At 40.5% G+C, this 19,478-nt stretch overlaps 1 protein-coding gene across 3 annotated transcripts in view; it reads right to left on the reverse strand.

Moving 5' to 3' along the window:
* CPEB2 (cytoplasmic polyadenylation element binding protein 2) overlaps nt 1–19,478 on the reverse strand; it is a gene marked incomplete at its 5' end in the record, with an annotated part of 56,849 nt that overhangs the window by 22,745 nt on the left and 14,626 nt on the right. For 2 of the 3 annotated variants that reach the window (XM_084232900.1, XM_084232899.1), the window contains one exon: nt 6,474–6,524. The exons of the other annotated variant lie outside the window; for it this stretch is intronic. In XM_084232900.1, coding sequence (XP_084089026.1) covers nt 6,474–6,524 — 51 coding nt within the window. The remainder of the gene's footprint in view (nt 1–6,473; nt 6,525–19,478) is intronic. 3 annotated transcript variants of the gene reach the window in all.

Genomic DNA, 19,478 nt, shown 5'->3' on the forward strand with positions numbered 1-19,478 from the left:
TACAGTTTCTAGCAGACAGTCAAGCAGCTATGTTTCCATCTTTGGAGTTAAGAGGGACTCAGATACAAAATATTACCATCACTATCAAATAATAACACACATGTGAAATACTATAAAACTAGATCAGTTTACATAATTCCTTCTGGAGAAAAGAATACTACAGTTTATTTTTCATAAGAACTACCAGCTGATAAAATCTGCAACCTGTTTTTAAATAATTCCTCTCTTCAAATCTGAGTATACAAATGAGCATTTTACTGTGGAATTAATAAGGCAATAAACCAAAAATTGAATGTCAAAATTCAGATCTTAATTTATATTCAAAACTTTTTTAGGTCTGGAAAAACTTTGATGATTGAAAAAAACATGAATCTGAAATAGATATTGAAAAGTTGTCAGAAATGCAGTCTTCCCAAAAGAATAAAACTTAAGAGATCAAAAGAAAACACATCATTAAATACAATCTATTATAGAAGTTTTACAAAACACATTGTGCGTCTACAAGGTGAAATATAGCATTAGTCCTTTATAATAACAGGGGAGAAAACAAACGTGAAATCTTAGTCATTTACAATTTAAGAAATCAGTAAGGCTTACATCAGTCTTTCAATATAACTTTATCTACGCCTCTGCCATCCTACTGTCTTTATTTAGTTCTATATAATCAACTTCAGACTTAAGTTGTCTATAAGCTCCAATTACTCACCAACAGATTTACCTGATTTTATATTTTATATTTTATATATATATTTTATGATTTTATATTTTATATATACCTTCTCTATGGTTCATGTGTGTATGTGTACATATATAACTTATCTATAACTTTGCTGATCTAGTTATTTCTTTGGGGTGGGGTAAGAGTGGCAGTGTCATTTAGAATTTTGTTGTCTAGGTCTTTTAAGACTTATGAAGCGCTTAGAAAAGGTGGGGGCGGTCTCAAAGAGATGGGAGATCAACTGTGGAAAATCAGACTGATAACAGGAATTTTAATACAGCTATCAAGACAGGCTAAGGATGACTGAAGTTTAATAGGCCCTAAACACTTCACAGCACCAGTTTCAGGCTGGGTTTCCTGCCCAATTCTTGGCATGTTCTAATATTAATCCAGTATGAGTTTACTTTGGGGAACACTTCCTTCCCAAGTGTAGAGGGCTGAGCACTTATAAAACACATGAAACTATTTTAAAGCTTAAAATAAAATTATGAATTATAGTGATGCTATAACATGGCACATAATTCATGACCTACTGAGAAAATTAATGGCATTATAACCAGTTCGTTTTTGGTTGTTACTCTCTTAGCTGAGATTGCTCGGCATTAAACGGTGAATATAAGTACAAATGTTCACGGGACCTTAGAGTTCATCTCAGTCTCAGACTTAAACACTATTATTCAGAACATTTCTCCAACTGTCTCATACCTGAGGAATTTTAAAATACTGAAAAAGCTACTTCATTTATTTTTTGGATAAAAATCTCTCAGCTTCCAAGTCTCTACATTACCAAAACCAGAACTGGCTGGAGATGAAGCTAAACTATGAAAACATCTCCCACCTCCCGTCATGGAAAGAACCAGGTGCTGCCATGATGCTGAACAATGGTGCAGCCACACACCTCCGCTCTCCCCACCCCCTCACCGTCCTGCCAGGTGTCAGACTTCCTACGCTATGTCCACTGAAACCCTGAAGCAAATGATCAGAAACTCGTTCTGGAGAAAAACGTTACATGACTATTTAGTATGCTGCATAAAAAAGACTTCTTTAAATAACTTCTTCAAATCACTTAGGAAATGATTTAGAAGAAAAAAGTAAATGGTTAATTGTATAAAAACTAGAATACTAACTTCAAGTACACACACATATATATATATACACATATTATGAAACATTATAAAAAATATACCTCATTCAGAAATGAGAAACTGGCTACTTCATATACATGCACAATTGTAAATGTGTGTATATTACAATGTATATTGCACATATGTGTATATACGTGAAAAAGGCTACAGGAACTGCTTGAAGACCTTTCCCATATAAATGACTTTAGGATTTGGTTCCCGAATACCAAAATCATATTTAGGTTCTAAACTATAGTTACAAAAAAGAAATAGGATGATTCTAATGTCCTCTTTATCTCTTAGCTCAGTTGTGGTAGCCAATTACTACAGCAGGAAGTGAGGTGAGTAAACACAGCACATCAGGGGAAACACTTGAAGGTTAAAATTGTCTTGGTATGGAACTCTATTCTCTTTATTCTAAAAAGTCATCACCAAGGAAAGAAATATATTATCCAAGTCATACTCCTCTTCAAGACCCAAAATCTGCTGTCTCCTTCACTCCTACTAGCCTAAGAAAAGAACTAGCTGCATACTCAACTTTCCTATTTTCATGACTTAATTTATTTAGTTATCTGCCTTTGGAAATACAATTTCATTAGTGAGTAAATTTTCTTAATTAAAAGATACACATTAACTTCTTTTTTCCTCCAAAGTACTGAAAGTTCTTGATTACAAACATGACTGTATGTGGTTAATCACGGCAAATTTAAATTTCAAACTAGCTTGTTAGTAATACCACCCCCCATACTTCTACTTGATATGCTGCCCTTTGGAAGGAAATATGTACTAACAAAAACTCAAGGTATTTATTGTAATTCTTTGGGAGAGGGATAAGGGAGTACAACTTAATCCAAATAGAAACCGCCCTTGAATGGGATGTCATTTGTACTGCTCCTTACTACCGTGGAAAATGGTATCTTTCTGTTTGTTTTGTGTTTTGTTTTTCAGCACTGATAACAAAAAGTTGAGGAATGTAAGCCCACAAGCTGTTGTTCTAACTTCAGAGAGGCTTACCCTTTGGGTTTCAACCATCTCCCCATTCTTTTACACACTGTAACTTTCCTAGAGTGCTCTGTTCCTAGAGTTCAATTCCAACTCTTCTACCATATTTGAACTAGTCAACCGTAGTCAGTCTCCATCAGTCAGTTCAACTTGATTTCCACTTGACTAGAAATACATGGTCTGTTCAGAAGTCAGAAACTGTTAGCAGTTATTTTTTCAATCCATACAACTTGACATACAGGTGTAGAACTACACCTCTCTCTCCATCCCAGTTAACAGAGGCTCAGAGTTAAGAATGTGCCAGTTACTCCATAGTCTTACCAAGCTGGACCAACTTCCTGATCCTTTTCTCACCCCTTGTTTATCCCTTACTTAAAGACCTATTTAAAAGTTTAACCATAGTGCTAATTAAGCTGGAATGTAGGATAATGAAGTCTGTATGTCTGTCTTATCTGCATAGCAACTATACTATTTTTCTTAAATGGACTCAATCCTAGCAGTACCATAACATCACAGATTCCTGTCCAATCTATGTTTTCTAAGGCATGTTCCTACATTGCAATCATCCTGTATCTATTTAGTGCTCTGGAAGCACTTGTCTGAGAGAGGCATTCTGCTCTAACTGACCCAAGGTTTGTCCCTGTATAGTTTCCTCCAATTGGTTTTAGTCTGGTTTTCTACAATAACATAAAGCAAGCCTTCTCTGTTCACTATATATAGCATCCTTCAGATAGCTCAAAATATCAGACTATCTACTCAATTTTTAATCCTCCAAAGTAAACAGATACAACTCCTTCATCTTTTCACAGAACTTTTAACTCTTTCAAAGTCAGTTTAGTCACTGTTCATCAATCTCTGCCACATCTCACTTCTACTCTCAGGAATGTTCTAGGTTCTTTCCCTGCATGGACTCACTCCTCACGACAAGCCCCCTGAGGCAGGCAGTACATTGTCTCTTTCAGATGTAAAGAATCTGAGTTAAAGTGAAGTTGGGCAAGCTTTCCAAGGTCACAGAGTGAGAAAACAGCAAACTTGGTTGAAACCTGGATAATGTGGCTCTAGAGTCTGTGGTACCCAACACTATGAACTATTACTGAGCCATCACCGTAAAATACTGATGTACATGTTATTAGCAAGTACTGATTTTCAGAGAAAAAAGTATGAGCTCTCTTCTTCACCACCTAGCAGTTAAAGGTGTGACATTCTAAAAAAAAGTAATAATTTAAAAAGAGGGTTTATGTACTAAGATGCTACTATTTAATCACTCAGTAATATTTAATCATAATTTAGAACAGGCAGAGGCTCAGTATTAACATGGGTTTAATTCCCACATTTCCCAGGGAGACAATATATTAAGAATATAACTGAGTTACAAATAGCTAAAAAGTAGCTCATGAAAAAATTTCCCCTTAGTTCTCTTAGTGCTCACTTCCTACTTCTCTCTTCAATAACCTGCTGTAAAAATTATTTAAATTCTTACAGCTCCTTATGCTGTAAATATACCTTATGCTGTATTCAACTAGCTCCTTACGCTGTAAATATACCCCATTTTCTAATTTTTGCCTCTTCTCTTAACCAATGATCCCCAATAAGCAAAATAAATATTTTCTCCTTGGTTACAATGGTCTCTACCAACCTAAACACATTTTGATATTTTGGTGTCCTAGTTTGTCTTTCTTCTCCCTTAGATCTATGCCAGAAAAAGCTCTGGACTTCCACAGTGGCTTTCTCTGTTGAGTGTCTAAAATGGCAGACCATGGAGTCCTCACATAATAAAGAAGCAGATTTGTCAACAAGATGCAACTGTTGGCCGAAATAAAATATTCTTGTGTCTGCTATGCGATGATATACTTTCAGTCTAACATCTAGATGATTTATAGGGCTTTAGGAAACTGATGAGATCACATAGTTTAATATATGGTGGAACCAAAACTGTAAGTCATAAAAGCAATGTGGTTACTATGTGCTTTGCTACACACAACAGATAGATTGTATTGTGATTACAATAGACTTTGAAGTCATCCAAATATAGTAAGGATTTAGCCACCTGAGAACATTTGTGAATGATTTAACAAATTTAACAGAATACTTTCCTTCAAATGAATTTTTAACAAAGCATAAGAAATTTTTTTTCTTAAATTCTGTTGTGAAATACACACCAATCAAATTTTTCAAATGAGTGTTTTAGATGTTAAAATAAAAATACGATCTTTATTTACCATAAAGACTGCTTTAACAGCATTTAAGGGAGTCAGGAGTAACATAATTTATTATTACTGAAACCTAGCATTTTTTAAATGAAGTCATGAAAATTATAAAAAATGACAATTTTGTCCTTTTCATACAGTCAATTTCAACAATGTAATTTTTTTGCCATAGATTTAGAGTTCAGATGCTACTTACTTAGAGGGTCCCCCCCACCCCCAATTTCACAGTATTAAAAAATGGAACGAAGCACTGGAATGCAATTTCCAACACCTTTCTGGCTAACGTGTCTGTAAGCTGCCCCTAGCTGAGCTCCCACTCGAGGCACCTGGAGCGCTGTGCCATCTGGCCAGGGCGTGGCCTCGCCTGCAGGTGCACAGTCTGGCCCAGGGGGCCCTTTGACACTTCTGCCTCTAACCAGCCAGAAGGATCATCACTGCTAGGTCACCCAGTGCTTCCAGGAGGCTGCCCCATGAAGGGAAACTTGACTCAACAGTCAAATGTCGACTGAGCCCATCAATCACCTCACCCTTTTCTTCAATTTTTTACTCATTAAAAAAAAAAATCTCTGAGGTAGCCTGGACTTAACTCCCACACTACAGTTTTAGTATTAGCTGGTTCACATGGTCGGCCTGCACATTAGCCTTTCCCCCCAGCTGCAGTTCTTTAACTTCGTTGTCATCTTTTTCCAACACAATTTTAGCTGAAATAGAAAAGGCACACTATCGCAATGATAAATTAAGAATATTAAAGTAAATACTCTCTCTGTTATTCCTTCTTCCTACTTCCCCCTCTTCTCACCCTTGGGAAGGATATTTGAATCCTTCCTGTCCACTCCAGCAGACACGGATGGGCTACGTACCGTGGCTCTCTGAACATAATGTATGTACAACAGAAAGAATAACCTTAATGAAAGTTTTCCAGTACTGGGAACTTTACCCTGTAATCTTTGTAGTCACAATACACTGTCAGTGTGACCACCATATTTACAGAGTGGCCAGTATGTTCTTTTCTCAGTTGAACATAAATACAAGAGTAACACTAAGGAGCAAGTTCATGCCCTTTGCAAACATTACCCTCATTTGATTATCATAATAAACTTGCAACTGATAAGAAACTAAAGCTTATCGAATTTACCTCACCAAGGTCATACCATAAACTGTTAAAGCCAATATTCAAACTCAGGACTGTCTCCAAAGTCTATGGTCACCCAACTAAATCGTACTATCACAAGTACACTCAGTGACGGCTTTGTACCCAGAATACATCCAAAATCCTAATTCTGCTTCCTGTACAGAAAAGCTATGACTATTTTTGACTTATAAAATGAGTCACTTGTGTGTATAGGGAAGGTTTAGAGAAAGTATATCCAATCATCTTCATACAGATCAACTAAAAAGAGAAAATGTTTTTATAAAACTTACCATTTAACATCAAAAGATTGTCAGTTCCTGGATGTGGATAGCTCAATCGACCTTTAAAAAAACAGGAAAGAGAAGTTTTAAGATTCTGGTGGTATATGAAAAGCTTTTAAAATGGAGGTAAAAAGATTAAGGAGGAAATTTTTTTAACAGTGTATTTCTTTAAGAACTGAAAAGCTAATGTTTAACTTAGCATATGAACTAAAATTCTCTTTGAAAGTTGAAAACAAAACCAAAAAAACCATGAATCTTAATACCTAGGTCATGAGAGGACAGTGTGATCTGGGAGCAATATCTACAGAATAAACCGTTTTTGTGTTTCGAAACATAAAAACAATGTAGGAATCCTAGTCTTTAAAACTGCATACAGAATGTGAAAATATATTATTTTCAGAGTTGTTTGTAATTACTCTAGAGACATTTTTTCAAAAAATAAAATCTGAGGTCTCCCTGGAGGTGCAGTGGGTTTAGCATAGCGCTGTGAAACTGCCTGCAGCCTCTGCAGCACAGGTTCGATTCCCGGCTGGCCAGAGAGATTCCCACATGGCACCGCAGACCTCTCCTGCCTCGCCCACTGCTCCCCTCAGTAGTGTCTTTGGTCCATCTGCCTGTTCTGCTCCCCTCTCTGTCTCTGGTGCATACTCACTCCCTCCTGCACCTCTGGCCTGTACCCCAGCTATTCCGTAAATTAAAAAAAAAAATCTTAAAAAAAAATATCTGTATGCAAGGAATATTTCAAAAAAAAATCAAAATATAAAAAAACCAAGGAGCAAAAACTCATCACAACGTGCCACTAAATCCAATATGATTTCATGTAATTATATTTAGATACGGATATTTAATGAAATCGATATTGCAAACATTATTGGAAATTAGTTTGCTTTAAGTTTACCAATGATGTAAAAATTTAGAAATATAAAAAAGAAAAAATAAAGATACGAGGACAGCAGCAGTGTTTCCCTTGCCTCTGTCTTCACTCCAGACCCCAAGGAAGGCCCCTCCCGCCATGGACAGGGGTGCTGGCAGCCCAGGGGGTCTGCATGGCCATGCTCATTTGATCAAATGCCAATGACGAGAATGACCAGTTTTTAGTCCAATAAGGTATAGAACTTTGCTTTAATGCCTCAATCTCTGATAGACAATTAGAAAGGGACACTGAAATCCACTTAGAAAACTCAAAGCTAAATTCCTGGGAGATTGCATTTTAGTGCCGTTCAGCACATTTCCCTCTGGAAGACACCGACAGTGTGTGACGAATGCACGTAATCGAAGGGTGAGCAGTGAGGATGGGGACACATCTGGCCTGGTCAGTGAGGACAGATGAGTTAGCTGCCTTTGCCACTTCAAGGACGCTTTCGCCACACTGAAGACCCTTTATTATACCAAATATCCCAGACAAGACTAAGACAACTGCCTATTGACTTTTGTTTTAATAATGAGTTAAAGAATTCGATTTCTGGGCCTCCCTGGTGGCACAGCGGTTGAGTGCAGTGCTGTGAAGCTGTCTGCAGCCTATGCAGTGCCGGTTTGATCCCCATAGGCCACGGAGATATCCACATGGCGTGGCAGACCTCTCCTGTCTCGCCTACTGCTCCCCTCAGCAGTGGCTTTCAGTCGGTCTGCCTGTTCTGTTCCCCACTCTGTCTCGTTAGTCCTCTCACCCTCCCGCACATCTGGCCTATACCCAAGTTCTTGTATAAAAATAAAATCTTTGAAAAAAAAGAATTCAATTTCTATCAATGCAAGAGCAAGTGACAGGAAAAATCCAATTTTGGCATTAAAATGTATGACAGATATGTACATACACCTATATACATACGCACTTCACCTGACCTCTAAGGACAGCACATTTTGTTTTCAGAATCAGCACAGTTAAACAAAATGTTACAATCCTTCAGAGGAGGAGGTACCACCTCTTGTTTTCTCAGCTAACTAGATAAGCTCTTACAGCTGTCAGACTCTAACACCAGGCAGACTACTCCAAGACTCCTCCAAGTCCTTAGGCGGGAGAGACAGGAGTGAGCTCAACAGGCACAGGATCCCAAGAGGCAGGGCACAGAACTTTCCTGAACTGGACTTCAGAAGCATGGGTGTTACTTTGTCTGAAACATCGGCTTATTTGGAAGTGTGGCTATTTCTGAGCATCTCACTGCAGATGACAAAATTTAGGGGACAGATTAAGACCATGAAAAAATTACTGTTATTTCTGCACTGAAATTGTAAATCAAAATTCCTCTGAAAGTGGCATCCCGTACTCCTGTTGGGTACCAAGTCTGGCAGGCTGGCAGCGTGGGAGATGCTGAGGGCAATCAGTGAGAACCAGTCTCACCTCATGACGCGGGACGGGAACAGAAACAAACACACAACTTCAATAAAATCTGAGAGGTGTGAAAAAAGCATGCTATCTAAAAAAAAAAAAAAAACCCACAAATATTTAACAGAGTCCAGAGATTCAAGATTTCTTAGAAAAGTAGACTGAGCAAAGCCTTTAGCCCAGCTCCTCTTCAAAAGACACTCAACTTTCAATTGCCAAGTAGGATCTCTAACAGGCTCACCGCTCACTTCCTTTATTCCAAGACACAGGTAACAAGATGTTTTTCGCTGCAAACAGTCATACTTTGCAAATGGTTATATATTTAATAAATGTTCTAAAGTATAGTTTGCCTAACAGGAAACTCTCACAACAAAATACTCCAAATGATATAGACTAATTCAGATTATTTTTTAATTATCCAATTACTTACGTTGTACCAGACTGAAACTATCAAGACATATTTACAAGTTAACTTTTATAGGTACATAGGATTAAAACTACTTTCACTAAGTACCTGCCAACTGACAGTAATAACTAAAATTGAGGGCTTACTACGTGCCAGGAGCATCTCGAAATTCTCAGCAATTCTTTAACCCTCATAACAACCCTGTGATTCAGGTACCATTATGATCCCATTTGAAGATGGGAGATCTGTGCCATGGAAGGCTTTGTGTTCACACCATGGGCAGGGAACACCGACAGGATTTGGAACCACGCAGTTTGGCTCCCTACTCTTAATCACTGCCTTATACTGGCTTCAGAGTTGATGATACAGAGTAAGGTATATAAGCTTAAAGACAAGGCAAATACACGCGTTAAAAAAAATTCCAGCGTGATTACGTAGCATACGGGAATTTATAGAGAAAAATTCACCCCCCATCCCGACAGTCTATTGTCTAAAAAGCCTGTAAAACCCACTCCTACTTACTGCTTAAAAGGCCCTGGCACAGAGACTGATGGCTAGCTATTCCTGTTGTTACAGGACCTCCAACTTTAGACACAAGGTTGCCCAGAATAAAATACTCAATTTCCCACCTCCTGTGTCATTCACTGTGCGCATGTGTGTAATATCTGGCCAGTCAGATGCAAAACAAAATTGGCATATGCTGTTTTATAAGAAATATCCTTAAAAGGGACATCTCCCCTTTCCTTTACTGTTTTCCTGCCTGCTAGGATGCAGATGTGATGGCTAAACTGAAGCAGCCACATTAGATCATGAGGCAGAAGCTGGATATGAAGGGTAACAGAACAAGACAGAAGGAACTAGATTAATGAGAATCATGATTCTTATCCTATGAAGGTCTTTATTTATTATTACAAATACCTGATATAAAACACTGTATAGGTTCTAGCTGTATGACATGTTATTTTGATATATTTTATGTTGGGATATGATTGCTATGGTAGTGATATTTAGAACCTCTTGTCAGAATACTTAATTATCCTTTCTTCTTAGTGGTTGGGATCATTTGCAATCTTAGTAAGTGATGATTACTACAATATTGTTCTCTATAGTCATTTTACTAGGAATGTCATGTCTATTAAGAGAAATAAACCATCTTGTGTAACTTGAGTTTTCCTTTGTCCTAGAAGAACCTAACTTTAAATGTAAAGTCCTCTAGTGAAAAATTTGGGCAAATGAATTTTAGATGATCGGGCTACTGCTGCTTTGTCACTGTGAAACCATGAAAATCATGGCTATTTCCTGGACCTATAAGCAAAGGGTCTGTGTGCTCTTAGCACCTCTTCTTTCACAGCGAGTCTACCAATTTAAATAATTAAAAAATACATTTATTCCTACGTGTCAGTGAATAATTAGAGGAACTACAGTACCTTAAAAAAGTATCTTTCTAGGCTATTTTGATTTTAATAGCATTTCATACAATACATATATAAAAGGAAATTCATATTGGCCCTTTGAACGTTTATCTGAGCACCAAAAAAACACAGAGATATGACAACTGCACGCCATTTATTTGTACAGATGAGTTACCACTTACTGAAATTCTACAAAGCAATACCGGAAGTTGTGCAATAAGTCAAGTCAACCCTGGAGACTATTTGGAGTTCTTTCTTTAAAATACTTATTTACTACCATTAGAAAGAACTTAAAAATGGTGGTCACTTTTCCTTGGAATTAAAATCTTTTTCAATTGGCAGAAATGTGAAATTAGAAAGGGTAAAAGGAAACAATCACTTAGCTAACATTTCTTAACCTTTGCGTGTGTGGCTGTCAGCTGAAAGCCCCTGGGGCTGAAGATGTGCCTTGGCTGCCATAGCACCTCACCCCTCCCAGGCACCACTCTCCTGGCCCTCCACCACCAGTGTCCCTTACCCTTACGTCTCTCTCAAGAGGAATCCTCCTCTTGAGAACCTTTCAATGTTAAGTCCCAGTGTCCCACCCTTGAGCTGGAGTCTCTTTCTGCAGACTCCTAGGTGACATCATCTGTTACCGAAAGCTTACCCATCTTCTCTAGCAGGCGCCCCATCATTTATGTCTCTAGCTGCAAGCTTTCTGCTCCAGCCCATGCATCGGCAGGTCAGCCAGTATACAACACTGTCTTCCATCTGGATGCTCATCCCAAATCCTTGGCTTGACTTCCCCTGATACTGTCTAATCTATGTAAAAATCCACCAGCGAATCCTGACTGCTCTCTTACCAACAGAAACTCAAATGTGACTGCTTCTATCCAGGTCCTTCACTGTTTCTCTAGCCCAAATTAGCCCCTTTTCTTCACAGTGTAGAAGGAAAACCTAAGTGTTCTCCCTACCACGCAGTCTGGTCTCCATGCAGAGGCAATTTTTAAAACCCACATCAGCTCATGTTGCTTTATTGTGCAAACCCTTCCACAAACAGAATTCTTACCTGGCTCCTAACCTCTGCCACTGTCCCCACTAAGGGCAGCTACTTGGCTACCATAAGCATGCAGGTGTGTTCCCACTTCGGGACCTGCCTATTCCCTCTTCTTTCTAAATGAAGTGCATGTGCCCGGTCAGATCAAACCTTCTACCTCTCATTCTTTTGTGTCCTTAAGAGGTGTCATCACAGATCATCTGTCTAAAGCAGCAACTCTTTTCTTCCTCTTATCCCCTCAACACTACTTTTTATAGCACTGATTCTTTCTGTTTCTGTTCTTCACTAAAACAAGAGATCTGTGAGGGTAGGCTCCATCCTTTTTATATCTCTTGCATCTAAAAAAAAAAGGGTGGCATGTGTGGATGAATGAGATTTCCCATTTTATTATGTGAACCATGACCTTAATCAAAAAGCCCAGTACCAAATCATGTCCATCTTGTGCACAGGAAGAACATTCTTCTAAATGAAGGGCAAATTACAGAAGCAGTTTTTACCAGTTTATTCCAAATCCCTTAAGTTTGGATACGAGAGGGTTGAAAAGAGTCCTGTTTTCTAGTTGCCGAGATCAATTTTTCCCTTCTCCACCATTTTCTTTTAACGAAAATGAGTATGTCCAAAAAAATGATTTCCAAAGTCCCAATAGTCACAATTAAGGATGCCCACTCTTACTAGGGACAAGTAAATTGTGAAGAACAATTCCACACATTCTGCCAATTCCTTTTAATAGAAAAATATTAACATATTAGAATCTAAAGGGGCTAGAATAGAGTTAGCCTTAGACCAATCAGTAAGACAGGCACTATGGTGCAGTGGTTAACAGCACAAAATCAATAGCTACCACGTTTCACCACTTACACTGAAACTTGGACAAGTATTGTTATATGCAGCCACAGCCCCCTAAGTGTAAGGTAAGGGTGCATACTATCTCCTGGTTGCAAGAACTAAGTATGTTAATGCATACATGTAAAGTCCTCGAACAGTATGTGGCATGTATCAAGTGTTCAACAGGTCATGATAGGACATGCTGCATACTGCAGGTGAATAATAAACACACACGTTACAGACCCTTAAATGAAAAGAGCTAACACTTCCTTCTTATGTACTTTAAATAAATCATTGCACCCACTGTTGTGATAAACTCATTTTTTTCACAATCTACATATCATTTATTTCCAAATCCAATAATTAAAAAAAAAAATGGTTCATAGGAAGTCTGGTAAAATCCACTGAGAATGCGGTCGTTACCAACCTGGAATAACGCCAATCTCTGCTCAGCTCCCAGGGGCAGGACAGTCATTCCTGACCTCACTCCCAAATCTCAATGCATGCCTCATAAAAGCCTAAGAATAAGATCATACAAATGCAGAAAAGACCCTTAGATCCAAAGCACCAGATCTCACGAGAGCAAATGAATCATTCCTTACCTACATCTAATAAAAACCATCAATCTACTTTAGTTTCCAGGAAAATTAATCCAGTTAACTCACTCTTCAGTCAGGATCCCGCCACAAACTTTCCCACCTAATATTTGTTTACAATGGTTAAAAGTTTAATCAATATTAGAAAATATACTAAGAAACACCAAGGAACATAGACTATCAAAAAGTTTGGTTCAAGTAAAGCATAATCACAAAAGAAAGACAATAGTAAGAGTGAACTGAGAGTCACCAATCCCTGCTAAGACTGTCTTTCTTGGTAATAATCTGATGGTAATACACTAAGATACACACAGGTAGCATTAAAATCGGTTTGACGTAGTGAATGCAAAACTTTGAATTATGAAGGGTTTAAATAAAAATATTAACAACGAATGTGTAAACATTGCCAGCGGCAGCATAAACTGGCATAAAACCTAAGAAGCTGGCAGAATATGCCTAGATCTAGAGCCTCAAAAACAAACGTGTGAAGTCTATAACCACAGAACACTCTGAATTTTATTTTAAAATCTGAAATAACATAAATATCCAACTGTAGGGGGATGTCAGAAAACTTTCACATTACATGTAAATAATTTTTAAAGTTCTTAATATTGATTTGAAAAGATGAACTACAGCGAGCTGTTTACAGACGCTGCCTGTCACCTCCAGAGAGCCACCGACGAGCTGGCACCCCCCCCCCCTGAGATCCAGCTGCAAAGGGGCCTTCCTTGACACAGAATTGTGGGAAAGATAAATGGGCTGAAAAAGAAATTCTGCTGAATCCGAAATAAGTGAGATGGTGAGCCCATGAAAAAGGAGTATGATTCTCTAACCACCTTCAACAACTGACCTGCTACTGACCAGGAGCGTAGGGGGCTTCCCCATGGAGATACCAGATTAGGGGTCACGGAAACCTGTGACTGAGGGTTATCTGCTGCTTCCTGAGACTTCTAAAGTGACAGTATGAAATTTTAAAAAGGTCTAACCACATCAGGACAAAGAGAATCGGACAGGATAACAGGAGACCCCTTAACAGAATCCGTAAGCTGTGGGCAGGGACAGGTTAGGGTGACAGAGCAGGCACAGCAGAGGCGCCGGTGACACAGAGCCCCACGCTCCTGCCATGCATAGGGAAGACCATCAAGAAACAAGGCATTTGCTGCAGCAGACACCGGAAAGGCTCGAAATAAGCAGCTCTGGCCATCACAGAGGGGAGGTGTGAGGTGCACCTGAAAGGCTGACACCTGAGTGTTGGTGTTTAAAGGACCAGAGACACACGCAGGCGCTGCGAGTCCCCCCAGCCTGGCTCACAGCTGTGCTCACTAATTTATGGCCCCAACTGCCTACAGGAGCTTCCGATCACCATTTGTGTGTCTCATCTGTAAAAGTAAATGGACAGCAAAGGATATTTGACAAAAGCCTCAGCATGAGAATAAAAAAAAGAACAAAACCATGCAAAGGGAAAAGAGGAAGTTAGAAGAAGCTACACAGACAACACAAGGAACTGGAAAAATCACCTTCAAATGCTGCAATACAGATCTTAAAGGTAAATTCTCCTAAGGAACAAAATCAAGGAATAATAGGGAAAACTTTGAGAACTTTTTAAAAGAGGGTCTTAAATTTTCTTCAGAGAAATTGTTTAAAATAATCAATCAACAGGAGCTGAAAAATATGAAATGAGCAAATATCTCCAAAAACAAAAACAAAAGATAAAACAATGGAAAGTAGAAAAGCAGCTGATGAGCAGAAGCAGCTTGATATTCCAATAACACAATTCCAGAAAAAGGAAATGCAAAAAGTAGCAGGGAAAATGTTACCAAAGAAGTAACAAAAATTCTCAAGTACTGAAGGAAATTAATCTCCAAATTAAATGGACCCAAGGAAGGTAGGGTGCAGGAAATACAAGAGTTAGATGGACAGGGGGCGGGCTGGCTGGACGGATGGATGGAGGGCAGGCAGGCAGCAGCCCATCCTCCCTCCACACGTGGAAGGCTCTTATTTCATGAAGATGAAGTTTCAGAACCACAGGCATGAACACAATCCTAAAATGTTCCAGAAAGATTAAAAAACAGAACAAGCAATCATTCACACAAATGAACGGGGCTCAGAAGTTACACAAGAGGTAACGAGGCAGTGCTTCCACGGTGCTGAATTACTCATCTACAGCCCACCAGCCCGCCATCTCACACAGGCAGAACAAGCACGTTCCCACACGGTTATGTGCCATCTGAAGGAAGGTGCTGCAAGACGGGCACAATAAACAAAGACCTAAACCATGAAGAAAAGGATGTGGAGGGCAGGACGTGGCTCACAGGAAAAAGGAATTCCCAGGAACATGAAGACCCAAGATGACAGTTATGGAGGGCTTCAAGAAAGAAGCCCTCAAGGCAGGGGGAAAAATAATTCATGTAGAAGACCTGATGCTTTCACAAGCATTGAGAGAAGCTTCAGAAGTTCTCTAAAACAAGAACTTTTCAAACACATTTTCATGATTTCCTGTTTAATCTGCAGCTATACAGACAGGTAAGACAAGGGAACTTTGCAATGACACTTTCTTTAGAAAGTGAAGCACGAAGCATCATCAGGTGTATTCAGCAGCGATCGTCTCTTAAAGTAAGAATACATTCAAGACAACGTAAACGGCATGCAAGTTCATGACTTTTTCCTTTTAATCAAAAGTCAGGACTCCATGGCGGGGCGGGGGGGGGGGACTCAATGAGCAAAAGGGGCAGAATATGCCAATTTTGCTTGCTCCTTTCTAAAACTAGAGGAGACATTTTATTTAAAAACAAAACAATTCCTCAATTATTTTTTTAAAGGCTTATTTATGCATATAAGAGCTTTGGCTCAGGCCGGAGATGCAGGAGGGGTGAGAGGATTCACCAGAGAGAGAGTGGGGAACAGAACAGACAGACCGAAAGAAACACCGCTGAGGGGAGCTATGGGTGAGACAGGAGAGGTCTGCTTCGCCATGTGGGTTGCTCCCTGGCCGGCCGGGGATCAAACCTGTGCTGCAGGCTGTGGACAGCTTCATAGTGCGGTGCTTAACCACTTGCGCCACCAGGGAGGCCCCTCAATTTTATTTTTTGAAAAACATTGTAATAAACGTGATTTTCATCTTCTTTTGTTTTTTCTTTGGTGCTTGTGAAAATACTGACTCCAGGAAATTAAGCGGATGGAGCAAAGTACAATGAGTCCCGAGGAATGCATCCCTCCCTCCACAGAGAGGATGAGCAGAGCGGCCTGCTAAGAGGGACGTGGGTGTCTGACCTCTGACTTGGTGGCGTTAGTTTGATTTCGCACGTTGCTGCATTGTAATAAGTGCCATTAACATCTCAACAGCTCGAGTTGCACAGCGCCCTCTCTGGGAAGGGGGTCCGCTGGATAAACATGCTGTCTCTCAGAGCTTCACAGTCTTGGTTCAGTTTAAAAGCTCTTAAGCTCAAAAACATAAGAATCTTCACCTAACTAGAGACTTTTAGAAAATTATTCAAGCTTTTTTGTAACTGTACTTCAAAGTTAGAGGGAAAAGGAAAGTGAGAGACAGAGGCAGACTTGTTTGGGGCAACCACAATGGCCGAGTGCCTTAGAGAATCCCTGGTTTTCTCAGAGATTATCTGCCTTAAAGATTCTTCAGGAGTCTCAGAAAATAGCAATTAACAAGCAAGTAATAAAAGTGACACAATATATGAACACAGGGCAAAACAGTAAATACAACTCCCGAGAGGCAGCGCGGTGCGGACGTGTGCTGCAACCCCCAGGCCTCTACCTCCTCTCCCCAGGCCCTACACTGGCTCGGGAAAACCGGTAAAGGGCTGGGGCTGACAGAGGCTGCTTCCAAGAACTGTTACAGGAACTGTTTCTCCTACAGTTTTCAAATCAACCTTTAAGAGCTGAAGTTAAATTTTTTTTTCATTTGCCCTTACACTTTGCGGGAGGGGTAAGCAAGCTTTCCGTAAAAATGCTTACACAGTAAGACCTTTCTGCAAATCCTGGGGGTAGGCAGGGAAGAGAGTTTAACAATCGTTGTCTTGTTCTTTTGTTTAAAGGGGAATGAACAGACCCACACATACATAAAATCATCAGATTATTGAACGTAGGTATGCAAATACAAAACTGCAAACAGACAACCACAGCTGACACAGCAGGATTTACTCTGACCATTAAAAGAATCCATATTTGTTTTCCTTTGAAAAGGGAAAAACGGCCATGAATCAAGGCCATCGTTAAGAAAAGGGATGTTAACAGTGAGAAACCTCTGCGGACTAACTCGGCGGGTTGGTCAGGGCCACTGCACACAAGGGCTGCCCAACAAGCCCTGCCAGGATTTGTCTCTGTCAGTTCCTCAGTGGTCACACCCCAGTCCCTGTCTAGCTGCTACTCTCTGGCCCTCTGTGCTGCCCAGGTTTCAGGGCTCACTCCACACCTAAACTAGGGGCACCCTTGGATTCCCACCTAAGTACTTTTTCATCTCCCTACAGAGCAATTCGAACAGGTCATTTGTATACAGGAGTCCTCACTTTAATGCAGGAGGCAGAGGTTGTTGGAAACTTTACTCAAAACCACAAGTAACTAAAGCAAGGTCCTCAAGTAGCACTTTCTTCAATATCACTGGAAGGACTTCTCTTTTTCTCATTAATATTGTAACAAAATGATGCTGATGCTGAGTGACATGAATGTTACTAGGAGACCTGCTACGTAGCATATGTACACATTCTATGTGCCCATTACACACGGGGCCACAGGGTGCCTCTCCCCAGGAGCCCGTTTCACACAACGCGCGCAGCTGAGCTAGGACCAGGACTCGGGTGGAGGAAAGCACATTCAGAGCTTCACCTCTCTCCATCGCTTCTCATCTCACCCCCAAAAGACCAGACTCTTCCCGCCTGCCATGCCAGACTGAAAAAGCCTTCGTGTGGGACAGTGGAGGCTCCCTACTGACTTGCAGACACGAGTGGGGAGGCGAAACAAGCTCTAGAGCACCTGGACCTTGGTGGGAAAAGGGTGGTCCTTCTGCCCTTCACTAACATGCCACTGGTTGTCTGGATTCCAGAGACTCCTTTTTTCTTCCGGACACAACCTCTTTTCCTTTGGAAAAGGGAAAGTGAATGCAAACTTAGCTTCTGCTTTCATGCCAGGGGAAGCCCGTGTCCACACTGGCCTCGAAGGATCCTTGCCTCCTCGCATCCACATCTGAGCAGCAGACCCCTCCCCAGCTGAGCAGCAACGACCCATGCAGCTCTTGGGGTGTCATCACAACTACAGACTCCTGAGGCTAAGACAAGGGAGACATCCACGCAGGGCACTTGCAAGCTTCAAGTGTATCACCCCTTCTCAGGGGATCAGTCACCCTGTGGAGAGGCCCACCTGGGCGTAAATCAAGTTCTTCTGCCAACATACCAGTGAGCCATCTTGGAATAGCGCCCACCAGACCCAGTTAAACCGTCACATGACTGCAGGTCTCTGTCTCGATGCTAGCTCACGTGATCCTCAATCAGAACCAACCAGAAGAACAGCTCTGAATTTATTCAAATCCATGGAAATGGTGTGAGATGATGTGTTTATTATTGTCTCAAGTTGTTACATTTAGGGTAATTTGTTACATAGTAGTAGGTAACTAAAATAACCTCTCTGGGCCTCCCTGGTGGTGCCAGGGGTTATGCACAGCACTGTGAAGCTATCTGCAGCCTCTGCAGCAGGAGTTCCATCCCCAGCTGGCCAGGGAGCTGACCCACATGGTGCAGCAGACCTCTCCTGTCTCGCCTGCTGCTCCCCTCAGCAGTGTATTTCAGTCAATCAGCCTGTTCTGTTCCTCACTCTGCCTCTGGTGAATCCTCTCACCCCCTGCACCTTTGGTCTGTACTCCAGTTCTCATATGCATAAATAAATCTTTTTTAAAAAAACCTCATCATTCAAGTTTCTGCAAAATTTTCTAGAAACTTTCACTATCGATATAAAGGGAAACAGGAAATTCACTTAAAAATTTTGCCCTGCAAATTCCCTTCTCATTTTTCAGTGGATCACATAAGGAAGGTGAAGCTGTTTTTTGGGGAAATATGTTAAAGAATTAAGATTCATTTGATTTTCTATGTTTTGGAGAAAAGAAAAAAATTCCGTTAAACAGAGGATGATTTTCTGAGAGGATGAGATGGTGAGAGAGCAGAGATGGGTAGAGGCTGAAGTGCTGGCCTAGAGATCAGGAGGCAGAGAAGGGGGAGGAACCGGGACAGATTTCTTCTCTTCGTTACCTCCTGGCTTTGGCAGAAGATGTGCAAGGCCAAGTGGAGGTGGAGCGATCTGAGGAGGAGAGTGAGGGTGATACTGCGCCACCCAGCACAGAGGAACTGGTTCCAGTAACCAGAAGAGAAAACTAAATGGCAGCTTGTGGCTTTCTGGATAATGGACACAGGTACATGAGG

The sequence above is a fragment of the Talpa europaea genome (genome assembly GCF_964194135.1).
Source record: "Talpa europaea genome assembly, chromosome: 5".
NCBI classification, from domain to species: Eukaryota; Metazoa; Chordata; class Mammalia; order Eulipotyphla; family Talpidae; genus Talpa; species Talpa europaea.